Here is a 13,001-nt window from a genome sequence, read left to right on the forward strand (position 1 = left end):
CGCCGCCGCCACCCTCCGCTGGATCCATTGTGAGGAAATTGCCATTCGCCAGCAGCGGCGGCACATCTGGGCGGGCGCATCTGGGCAAACAACATCGGCTCCCGCCGCCTGCCTCCAACGTCCTCCAACCGGCCGAACGGATCTCACCGGGCCGCCGGGGAGGCTCCTGCTCGTCAGCCCCGGGCTCCTTCTTTCGGGCTGAATCTTAAAAAAACCCTGGCAGCGCGGGAGGTGGGGTGGGGTGGAAATAAAGGCTGCTATTTTTTTCCCCTGGGATTTATTTCATGGGGATGTGTTCAAGACAAGAGAGGATTCAGAAGGATATTGACGTTGTGATCCAAAAGTGCAAGGCGGAAAAGGACTGCCTGTTTGCAGGTGAGTTTGTCCCCGGGCGCCAGGTTGGCGGCGCGGAGGCTCCCGTGGCCGCCACCGCCGCGCCCGCCCCGGACCGCGCTCCCGCCGTGCCCGTGCCCTTCGCCGCCGTTCCCGGCCGCGGGGCCGCTCTCAGATCCCGTCTTCCTCCTCTCCTTCCGAGGGCATATGAGGGCAGAGGAGACCGGGCGCCGGCCGGGAAAGGGGCGGGCGGGGTGGGGGGGCGGCATCCCGAGCCGGGGAGCGGAGCGGCGGCCGCACGCAGCACCGGGAGCGTTGGGGGCAGCCCGAGCCGGGCGCGGCGCAGCCCGCGGCGCTTTCGCTGCGCGGCGGTTCCCGGGCGGCCGCCCTCGGCGCCTGCCCTGATCCCCGGCCCCAGGCCGGTGGCACACCCAGCCGCAAGCGGGGCCCTGTCCCTGGCAGCGGCCCCCGCCGCCCTCCCCTGGGCATTGGCGGCGCCCCGGCGGTGCCGGTGCGGTGCCGGTGGCGGTGAGCCGTCGCAGGAGCCCGGCTGTCGGCTGCCTGTTGCCGTGTGTGACAATGGAATTCCCTGCCGTTGCCATAGCACCGGGCACTTGTTGCGAGGGGCTGGGGGGAGATGCTGCATTTCCTCTGGCTCACCCCGACTCCCTCTCCACCGCCCCCGTGTCGGGAGCTGAATGCTGCTCCGTAAAACCTCGGCTACTTCAGCCGAAATAAAGACAAGTTGTAATAAAGCAGCTCTTTGTCTTTCAGATTTCAGGTATTCAGACTCCACCTTTACCTTCACCTATATTGGAGGCTCCAAAAGGTACTTTTTTTACAGTAATGACTCCATTTCCTGATGGCAGAAAATGCGGTAGTTCAATAACGTGGCAGGTTTTTTTGTTTCCATATCTTTTGCAAGGATGATTAAATCATCAGCCTTCGTGCAAACGTAAACTGAGGAAGAGGTGTGGAGGGAGGTGATGAGAAAGGTGATCCTGGTCGTCAGAGGCTCCTTCCTTAGAGTCCTGCTCTGTGAAGCTCTTTGTCTTTGTTTTTTTTCTCAATTTACTTAGAGACATAGAATTCCTGCCGCATGTCAACCTAACAGAAACATTGCAAAGGCATCAATGTATGGTGTAAAGTTAATTCTTGTTAAAAAACTGGGGAAAGTTAAGATTGTAATAACAAATAGGCCAAATTTCACATCAGCAGCTTACTTCAATGCACGAGAGCCATATTTGGTCCCATGGCAGATGCAAGGCTGTCTGCAGTTGACCAAATTAAATTCTTGAGACTTTAAATGAAATGTCAGTATAACCTAGAAGGCTAAAAAAAATGTTGTTTTGAGTACTATTGTATTAAATAGTATTCAATTCAACAGTGTGTTTTGTATGAAATACTATTTTTAAGTGGATCCAAGCTTGTGGTTAAAAATTGGATAGTACCTGTACACATTTTCAAAATATATTTCAGCATTCATTTGTTGTGCTTGTCAGTTTTCAAAAAGAAATATATGCAGAAACTTGAACACATTCTTCTGCTTTCCCTGATTGTTAGTTATAAGGTGTTAAAGTAAAAGTAAATGGTAAGTTGGTCTCTTTTAGCTAGATTTTGAAAATTTGATGTAACAAGAAGTTTTGCATTTATTTTTGGTTCCTTTTTTTTTAAATAATTCAGTTTCTCTGGTATCTTTGTCAGTTATTTTTCTTTTGCAGGGTACATCACATTAAAGTACTGCATATGCACAAGAATATGCGTTCTTTCATATTCTTTGCAAGTGAACCTGTCAGTGGAGGCAGCACTCCCACAGCCATCGATGCTCCCTCTGTGCATACTTTGGGATGTGGCTGTAGGACCAGACTCCCAGATGGTCCCCAGGCTCCCAGGGTTGCTCTGAAAAATGTTTTCCCACCTCACTACCCTACCACTTCCTACTAAAGGAAAGGACATCTTCTGTCATTTTCAGTAAAGTAGAATATTTTACCCAGTATCTGAGAACCAATATATTTTTGGGTTGCTCATAGTATACTTTTGCTTTCAGCATTTTAATATATGCTTTGTTTTGGTGCGGTTTTAAGACAGTTTCGAAAGGATTGATACTGAAACACAGGCCTGACGTGACATAAGCACCTTAGCATAGATATGAATTCACAAAACCTTAGAGGTGTGACTGCCATGTTTATGATGGCTTTGCAAGCAGGGCTAGCTCTGGTGAGCTGTCGCTAAGGGGGTGAGGAGGGTGAGGCATGTTAATTGTCGTGAAAGGCAAGGAAAATGCAAAATCGTAAGTTTTGTTTTAATAGATAGAAAAGAGAAGAATGTAATCCATAAAGCGCAGGTTTAGCAAAGCGTAGTACCAGCTGGATAAATGTGATGAATATGATAGGAACTATCTACCACGTTTGTAACCCTAAGATAATGAAACCACGAGTTATGTAAGATCTCAGCCCTTAAAACTGTGCCTTTCAAATAAGGAAACAAAAAAGGGCGGATGCCAGAATTGTAAAAGTATAAAAGCCTGTGTGAAAGGAGCCACAGTCAGACATGCATATGGAGGTGCTAACCCCTGCATGTTCTCTTGGCATCAATAAATGTGTGCTTTTCTTTACAGTACCTGCTGTGAAGTAGATTCCTTCAAATCAGTGCAGTCAAAACTATTTAACAGAGACACCATTTATCATTTAACTAAAATGACTGAATTTGAAAGTTGCTTTGGACTGTTCTATAAATCAAAGATCATAGCAAGAAAACAGGAAGTTAAGCCTGTCTTTTCTTTCCATTTTCTGAGCTGCATAAAGTGAAGCGCCTAAGGGCATAAATGATGGCAAACAAACTGGTTTATCAATGTTGAAATAAAGTGTTGGCACTTGCTCAATGAGAAACGGAAGAGGGCCTTTCGTTCCTCAGCCTTGAATTTTAACAGGGGTCAGCATTTGCTTAGGAAGTTGATGGCTGAAAAACAGTCTCGGGACCTTGATGGTTCAAACATAATTGAGAAACAATCGTAATGCTTACAGAAATTGGTGGAAGTGAGTTGTTACTTAGAGCACACTCAGATTCCACTTTTTTCATATTTTAAGCACATCAAAAAAGTATCCTTTTAGAGGAGGGTTTTGTGTTCTCTGTGTTCCCACCGTGTTTGTATTGTGATTTAGGAAGTTGTTCTGCGGTATTCCTGGTGTACACTCGTGTGCTGAGTGGCAGGCTTACGGCAGTAAGCTCTCATACATATAAAGTGTGTGAAATGAAAGCTATTCAGAACAAAACTTCAGCCTCTTACATCAAAGGTGTGTGAGTGGTTTCTTCTCAGAGGAGGCTCTTGTGGAGCAGCAGCTCTACTGCAACATGTGCAGCATTTGAGCGAGTCTCCAGGACAGGGTCAACAGCAGTGACTTATACATGGTGATAGCTTAGGAGAGCACAAGGTCATCCTAGGACCTTGTTTTTGGCCTTGGGGTATGAGATTTTTGCTGACACTGTGCTCTTCCTGAGTGGTAACACCATTTTCTGGTTATTGCCCTCAGGACTTGTCCCAAAATGATCTTTTAGGTCATGGTCATCAGCCAGTAGGCCCTGTTCAGCTGCTTTAGATACTCAGCCCAATGAGTTCTGTTTTTCCAGTCCACAAGAGCACAAATGTTAGAGTAATGGGCAGAGGAGTGGATGTTCACTGAATGGATGTTCAAACCAAGAAAAGGTCTGAATGAATAAGAGTAGAAGTGTTGTGTAAGAAAGATTAAAGTACTTTAGTACTCATTATTAGCCATGCCTGTAACTAAGAATTTTTCATGCTTTGTTTCCATTAAATATTTTTTTTTAGGTCAGTGTGTATGTACTGCAGCCTTGGTTTAGCTGTAGTGGTTACATGGAACAGCAGAAGTCCTTGAAAAAAGACAATTTGTTTGAGAAACAGGATTGTTTGGTAAATTATGATACTAGCAAGTTAAATATCTCTCTGGGTTTCCCTCAGCATACTGTAGTTGCCTTTAGTGCCCATTATGTTTGTTTATCAGTGATCTTAAATTTATAAATCCAGAGCTAGATTAACAGTACATCAGGGTAAGTCCATGGAAGTCAGTGTACCAGTATTATTTCAGTTATTACGAGGACCTAAGGTTTATTTGTGCTTTTTTACCTTCAAACTGCTAAGTTTATCTGTGTGAGATTTTTTTTCTTGGGACCAGCTTCTCAGGTTTTATCTGATTTTTTCCCTTGTTGCTTGCATTGATTGAATAGCCTCTTTGTGCACTTTTGAAATATTATGGTAGTACATAAGCATGCTGCAGATCCATCCAAATAGATAAGTGTGATACAGAGGACATTTATTATTGCTTATGTGGACTTAACTTGTAATCTCATAGTAAATTAGTAGTAGTTCAGACAATCCTTTTAGAGTGTATTCCTTAATGCACTGTGTTCATGCTTCCAAATTATTAGATCTGTTTGTCACTGCAGAGATGTGCCCTGTTTCGGGAAGGTTGTAATTAGCGATTTATTAGTAAAAGCACATCTTGATGCTAATGTGGGCACTAAGTGGAGGGCAGATTGTTTATCAATTTAATATGTTTTTATTTCATTGTCAGAAAGCAATAAGTAGGTTGATTTCTTATAAAAAGAGGTGTTCAGCCAAGTGCTGTGACTGTGCAAGATTTATTCTCCTTTAACTATATCTAGAGAAAAAATTAAAAATTAGTATTTTTTTTTCTGCAGGATCTAAGACAGATATTAAATTGTGAACATGTGGAGTTCTCCATTTTAAAAGAATCTCTGCTTTTTCTGTCCCTGTATGAAACACTGTTCCTCCAGAAACGAAGCAGACTGAACAGATCTGCTGATCTGTCATCTTTCAGATAAAAATGCATGCTGCCCTGAAGTTGTTTTCAGTTTATATGTCATTTGACATGCTTTACATAGAAGCAGTGCTTGGTTGTCCTGAAAAAAGATATTTTCTCTTTAGTATTTTTCCACCCTGCTCTTTTTTTTCCCTGAGGCTAAACAAGGACATCATATCAGTCCTGAAATACTTCTTCATTCAAATACATTCTTAACTCTCATTGGCAGTGAAGGACAATGGCGATAAGATTGTGCATGAGAACTAATAATGAGATTTAATACTGCAGCATATTGCAACTAGGTTACACCTGAACATACAGATTAATTTTGCCAGCAAAGTTCTCATCTCCTATTCATGCAGGGGACTTATGTTCTGCCTTCTGTACTTCAGCACAGTGATTGTGGCAGTTCTGAAAAAGCAAGGAAATTTTGGTCTGGAGTATTTGTTTATTTTTGCTTAAAATGATGACAGTTTGCTATCTATTATGTGATTTTCATTTTGAATATTTGGCTTGTTGTGTTTTATTCAGGAAGTTATTGTAGTCCCATGTAAAATGATGAGTTACTTTCCATTTTGCTGTAGTAGTGCACATTTCACAGATAGGAAGCTGTGCTACTGAAAGAGTGACTAAATTGCTTGTAACTTTATAGCTAGAGATGAAAGCACTATCTGAAGTTCTAGCACATTAGGTCCACAACGTGTTTAAACTTGACAATAAATAGGTGCAGATAACCTTTTTCTCCCCTTTTATGGTATGCTCTATTGATGCTTCTGTGGATTTATAAAACTGCCTACATTTGGTGAACAATTTTGACATTCTAGTGTAACTGGTAACACTGAAGTCTTTGGTGCACAAAGTTTTAAAGAAAAATGTGTTTGAGATAAATGATACATATCTTAATATTGATGTTCACTTTATGTAAAATATAGGAAAAAAGAGAAAACTGAAAAGCAGTTTTTAAACTAAAACATGTAATTGTGTCCATCAGAAAATACCAAAATGAAACACATTTATTTGGTTGGTTTTCTTTATTTCCAAAGTCATGTAGTTTAAGACCAGTGTCTTTTGGATTGGACTCAGCTCCTCTGTCAGGTTTGTTACATGGCAGTGTGCTTACTGGCTGTGCCAGGATTGGAAGGGCAAGGCTGGACTGTTCCTTTTGGAAAGAGTGGTAGCTTGCATAAGATGAAAGTATGGCTTATGAAGGTGAGAACTTGAATTAAATGGAATCCATTGCCCTGACTGGTTTTAGTTTAGATGTAATCAGTTTTATGCAGAGCCTAGGAAGGGCTGGTGCAAGCTCAGTTCATCTCCTGGTGCTGATGGCTGTGTGTAACTTTATGTTCAGTTATTAAGTAGGTAATTACATTCCTAAAATCTACTCTTAGAGTAAGAGGGGGTGAGAACTGGATACAAAACTTTGACCTAGCCATCTGTTAATTGCTGTTTCAAAATACCTGGAAATTTTTACATCTTTCAATTTTAAATTTTCTATCATTTTTTGCTGTTACTACACCATTTCCTACAGTGTTTCCATGGGGGAGAAGTCTGTGGTATGAGATGGGAATCTAGTATAGCTGTAAAATGGCAAGAGTTGTGATTTTCATTTTTTCACTAAAGATTCTGTAGATAAGGAAATGTTGAATACAGCCTTGGGTACTTAAAAATAGCAGTTTTGGGTCAGGCATTACTAAAAATGCTGCTAAAAAGGCATTACTAAACAAGTGTTTTCCATTCTATGAGCTTCTGTTAATGTACCTTCATTCTAACTTTATACTGCTTTTTATATTGTCTGTGTGCAGCATGTACATGAAACCTATCCGTACATTCTGGTAGACAGTTTTTTTGGTAAATGCTGCAAGATGTCCAGCAGGTGTGATTTGACAAATTACTCATCCTAGAAAGAGATCTAGTAGAACATAATAGTAAGAGTGCATCATTAAGTTCAATGCTAAAAGATTGTGAAGAGCAAAATCGCTGCAGCATTCTACTCCCGGTGATACTGAAATTGCCTTATTTTGCTGGGTTTGTGTCTGACAGCTCCTTATTACCTTGCTATTAAAAAGTCTGTCTGAAATTAACTCTGTCCCTACCACTGCATCATTTAAAAAACATATACTTCAGGGAGAGCATGCTCTTGTGGAGATCCTGTTCAGGTCTGGTGAAGCAAGTTCCTGTCCTCTTTCAGCTGCCTACTGTGCTAATACTAAGAACAACTACTTTGAATTGTGAACCCCTTCCTTTCAGTGAGAAAAATGTGGTTTTAGGCATTTAAATTAATGGTCTAGTTTTCAGAAGTGTCAAGCTGCCATACCACATAGCAGTCTTGGTATTAACATGGGTTGTTTAGCACATTTTAAAAGTGTCACAATTTTTATTGCAGGTGTTTTTGCCATACAGATGTATGCAATGTTTTTTGAATGGTTTTCCAGCACGGAGTTGGGGAGAGTGCTTGAATGTCTTTACCGAAAACAATTTCAGTAACTTCTTTCTCTACTTTCATCACATATTTTAACATATTACTACCTAAAAATAAACCTGTAGGCTGTCACTGTTAAAGTGTTAATGTGGTATGACAAATAAATTTGAAAGCAGAGTTCACTCTGCCAAAATTAATTTAGATCATTTTTCGCCATATTGGGACTAATGCCATTTCTGCCTTTTCCTGTTAGTCTCTACTAATTTCCCATATATTTCATTGCTCATAAATAAAGATATGAAGATACCTATTGGCATATTTTTTTCCCATGGGTTACTTACTGTGTAGAACTTGAATTCTCATTTGAGTCAGAGTCCAACCACTCCCGAGTCAAAATACTTTCACCACCTAGAGAGAAAGTAAATTTGAAATTGCTGGGAGAGTTCGCTTAAAACTAAGAAAGGGATCAAATGTGAGTAAATCTAAAAAATGTCCAATGTGTAATTCTGCTTCAGCATTAAATAAATCCTGTGGAAGAGGACAATTTATGTCCTCCTTGCTACAGGAGGGTGAATATTTTTACAGGTATTTCATGAAATATGCCTCATCTGAGGAAGAGGAGCTCCTTTTTAATGACATAAAATTGACTCATGTGGGTGAACCTACTGTCCCATGTCATAGTGGCAGGAAAGGCTTACTGAAAGAAGAGAGCCCTAACAAGGTACAGATTTGACATCTCCTTCCCCTGAGATCCCTCTGCATGCTCACACAGGATGGCATCCATCCATTCTATGGGCAGAAGAGCAAGAAAGAGTCTTGAGTAAGGAACAAGGGCAGTTGTTTCTTTTACAAGTCAGGGTTCTGTGGGAGTTTTGCATCAGGAATTGTATTCCCCTACTGCTAGGGCATCCCAGTAAGCCATGGTCTTGCACATGCTCATGCAAGGCAGCAGGCAGAAAACAGCCTTGGTCCAGTGCTTTGAGCACCTTTCTGTAGCTTGCCTGAAGGCAGAGGATCTGTGTGAGCCTGCCTTGTCTTCTCCTCTCTGTCACAGGAGATGGTGGCATATCCTGGCAATTAGGATAGAACTGGATTGTTCTGAGGAAGAGGTCTGTAGGGCTCTGTAGGAGCCTGTCTGGAGCCAGGAATTAAGGGTAAAGAGGAAGCTCAAAGAAACTAGCTAACCCTTCAGATGTTTCCTCCCAGCCTCAAGGCATTGATCAGAAATAAAAAAGGCAACAGCATGTCACCTGGATAATGAAATATACTGTTTGCCAAAACAGAGTGCAAAAAATGGCCCCATACCATTTGTAGAAAGGAGTATGTAATTAAAGGATAAATTCGTTTTAGATTGTGTAGCATTCTGCATTTCATCTTGTGCAGGCTCCTATCTTCAAATCTTGTTGCTTTAAATAAGTGTTCCATTTTAAGCTTTTAGAGAAGAATTTTTTCACATTAAGAGCCAAGCTAGAAGACAGCATTGTTTTGCACCATTAAGATGTCATGTTTCTACCCAAAAAGGTGTAAGGTGTTTGTGACAGACACTGGTTGCTCTCCAGTAGAAAAGATAAGCTATGGATTAGACACACTATTTCAGGTCATTAGCTTTTCAGCACATTACTTTTTTTTTTTTTTTGGTGTGTGTGTGTATAATCACTCATTCTTGCTTATTATTCTTTCTTAATGCTGAAAAAGTCATCTTGGATCGGGAATTCCCACCCCAGGATGTTCACACACACAGTAAAATATTAAAATAATTAGGATGCTCTTCTGTCAGTCTGGAATTGATCAAAGTGTTGAAACCAAGGAAGCATTTCATTGTAATAAAAGTACCTGTTGATAGTCACTTCTTGATCTGATTTACAGCTCTGAGTCTAGAGTAGTTGTGCTGATGTGATGAGGCTGGCTTGTGCACACAGTGAGATTGCTGAATATTTGATTTCGTACTGACTACTCACAGTGAACAGCAGTTTGGGTGGTTTTTTTTAGATGAGTGGAAGAAACTCTGAAGACCAGAGTTGTGTTTGCTGTCGTATTTGCAGATGTTTTCTCATTTTTGAGTACTTTAGTAGATCGGAGAGCTGCAGTCTATCCATGGAAAAAAACTCTGTTTCATGCATACTTCCAGGTTGCTGATGTTGCTGAGGGCACGGACAGATGGCCAGTTGTCAAACTTGTGCTCCTCCTCTGTCTTTCTAGCCTTAGCATCTGAAAACCTGGTTGTCACAGAGTCATCTTCTAAGAATGTAATCTTCTGGGCCGCATGAAAAGCCTCTTTACCTGTCATTCAGTCATTCAATCATTATCAATTCTTAAGCTGAGTCTGAAAATGGTTCAAGATCTTTTTGTAGGTATAGTCTATGAGTTGAAAGAGAATTGATGATTTCTTCTCAAGGATAATTCAGTGAAAAAAACTAAAAGGATCATACTGATTTTTTCTATATTGAAACTGTGTGAAATCTGGTGATTTCAATATATATTTTTGCAAAACAGTGGAAACAGAGGAAAAGAATTACAGTATTTCAGTTTACAGTTTTTCTGACAATTTACAGTATTTCAGACCCAAAAAAAGTGACATTCAGGTATTAAAAACTTCTGGAAAACCTACTTTGTTTATGCTGCAGCGCAGCAGTTATGGGCACTATCAATAGTCTTTGTTACAGACAGGGACTTACATAAAGCAGTTTATGTTTTAATGCAGTTCTATGAATTTTTCATTAACTCTTTCATACATGGTTGTAGCTGTAGTAGAGTTACAGCTGAAAACTGAACATGGTAATTCTGCTCTTTTAAGAAAGTACAATGTTAAGGAATTATTTTACTGCAAAGACTTTTAACCATTCTGTAGAAGGAAACTTGTTAGACTTGGCATAAAATTTCAATGCTGGGATTTTGTAGGGTCATGCTGAAGAAGGACTGTTGTTTTATCGGTGGTGACAAGAATAGTGAAGTTGGATATGTTTAAGTGGCAACAGGAGGAACATAACCTTTACCTTTGGTATGCAAGTCCTGCTTTCTACGTGTTCTCTGTGCCAGATTTTGCTGTTGATGGAATTTTTACAGAAAATTTCAGTGTTGATTAAAGCATTAAGTAAAATAACATGGGGCTAGCACCTACCAGTTCAGTTTTTGTTAAACTATTTTGCTGTGTAATCTGAGGACATTTACAGTTCCATGTTTTACTGTTCCATTTTATATATTCATTTTGGTATTCTATTTTTAAATGATGAGTTGTGAGTGATTCTAATACTTCTTTGGTTTTAGCTAGATACAGTGAATTAGAAGAATCTCATTCTCCCTGTGAATCACAGATGGGGAGGAGGCAAATGCAGGGAGACTCCAGGCTCTTTTTGTACCTCAATTTACATCTCATTCATAATCATTTACTTGCTATGGTTTGTCCCTCTTGTGATGAATAATTGCTTATTATGCTGTTTCTGTGCTTAATTATCAATGATTAGATATTAAAAAATATTACTTCACTAAAATGTATGCCTTCATTTAAGACATGAAGAAACACATTGATTCTGCAGTTCAGCAGAAAACTGACCTTTGCCAAGGGCAGCAAACAGAAAGAGATATGTTGGGTAAATATATATCTTCTATATCTAGCACTGTCTGGCTTCAAGGCAGACACGGGTGTGTGGAAGATGCTGGCCTCCCAGGGGGCTCCTAAGGATTAGATGTTTGCTGTCCGTGAAGAGAACGGGAGTTGTAGTTAAATGAGTCAAGATAAAAATTACAAAAGCTATTGGTTTTATGGAGCACATGAATCGATCACCATTTGGGGTCAAGGAAAGCTGGCTGCAGTCTTCACTTATTTCACCTATTAAAAAGTCATGATCAGCCAGCAGCACAGTGAGTCAAGTCTTCGACTGAAGATCACTGTCAGAGGGGGCCTGTCTTGTGTGGCATGGCAATTTCTAGAGCACATTTCCAGCATATCTCAGTGTGTGTAAGTTGCAGAGCTTTTGACATAAGTCCTGAGCAGATCATCATAAATTGCTGGCATTCATGAGCATTTTGTCCTTCTTATTGCTGTTTACAACATATTCCTGTCCTTATTTTGTTCCAATTTAACTTCTCTGTTGTACTTTCTGTGATGTAGCATTATTACCCTATTCTCAGCTAATTTAAACAGACAAATTGCCATGGAATTTGGTGAAGTCGTGCCAATTTACAGCATTGCGGACCTGTCTATAATTGTATCCGTCTTGTTAAGGAAGTGTAAGTAGAGCAAAGCTAAATATAAATGTTATCTTCTTTGACTGCTAATAGAAAAGTTTAGTATATGCATGATTAGTTACATACCAAAGTGAAATTACACATTATTTGTGTTTGTATTTAGGTGACAAGTAAGGACAAGTTGCATTGAGGCTGATAAAGTGAGATACAAAGTATGGTTTTTAGGAATGGCTTGTATTGAAGTGGGAAAGACCAAAATGGTGCAGAGATTCCTGAAGCAAGAGGGACTTGAGATGTTCTCCTATGCAGCAAACAAGTGTTCCCAGCAGTGTGGCATTTGAGTCTCAGGTTTGTATGTGCTGCAACTCGTAGGCAAAGGCCAAAGTGCCACAGTGGTGTCTTTTTTTGTTTTCTGTGCAAAGCTGAACTTGGCAGAGCACTGACCAGTTTGTTTATAATGTTGGTGGTCCCATGGGATACCTCTGGCACAAGGAAGACTTTATCCCGCAGAAAATACCACCTCTGTGCTCCCCCTTGGGCAGTAATGATGACTTCAGTCTGCAGAAGTTAGAGAAAGTTTGACACCAACTGTGGCTGATTTCATTTTGTCTGTGCCACTGGGGAGCATAATCTCCTTGGGATTGTCTTCCTATTTCTTCCCAACTTGTCATTTTCCACCTTCTTTGTTACAGCCTTTTGTTTTTCCAGAAGTGCTGTGTGTACTGATTTATTCTAACAAAAACTTCTGGTTGTTGTCTTCACATTGTTGAAGCAGACAGACGTGAAACAGTTACACAAGTGTTCCATGAAGCTTAACAGCACGGAGCAGCTCTAGACCACGCATCTTCCAATTCTTTCCAGTTTAGATATAGGTTCTGAAATGCTGGTTTCAGTTCTTTGGAAGTTTCACCAGAATGAATAATGGATACACGTCTTTGTTGCTGTGTGGCTAGGAAAAATCCCCCAGAAATCACTGCTGAAATAATTGCAGCTGCTGCCTGAGTTGTTTGCTGGTTTAGGTTTAAAAGTCCTTTTAAGCTAGGGTGTTTTTGTGATTTCTGTTGAACCTAAGTAAGTCTAAACTTAGATGTTGGAAGCGGTATGTATTTCAGATCTTTAACTGTAGATGCTGCACAGGTGTAAGAGTGAATTTTAGCTTGAACCAGTAGAAGTTGCATGCTCTTAGCATGACAGAAATTGTAAAATACAATGGCAAAGGAAAT

At 40.5% G+C, this 13,001-nt stretch overlaps 1 protein-coding gene across 2 annotated transcripts in view; it reads left to right on the forward strand.

The window, feature by feature from the left end:
* Positions 1 to 278: 278 nt before the first annotated feature.
* Positions 279 to 13,001, forward strand: part of PARP8 (poly(ADP-ribose) polymerase family member 8) — a gene marked incomplete at its 5' end in the record, with an annotated part of 112,640 nt that continues 99,917 nt past the window's right edge. The window contains 2 exons of one of the 2 annotated variants that reach the window (XM_084225329.1): positions 279 to 375; positions 1,108 to 1,162. In XM_084225329.1, coding sequence (XP_084081455.1) covers positions 285 to 375; positions 1,108 to 1,162 — 146 coding nt within the window. The remainder of the gene's footprint in view (positions 376 to 1,107; positions 1,163 to 13,001) is intronic. The other variant, XM_084225328.1, reaches the window with a different exon arrangement.

This window comes from Fringilla coelebs, assembly GCF_963513975.1.
Source record: "Fringilla coelebs genome assembly, chromosome: Z".
In the NCBI taxonomy this organism is placed as follows: Eukaryota; Metazoa; Chordata; class Aves; order Passeriformes; family Fringillidae; genus Fringilla; species Fringilla coelebs.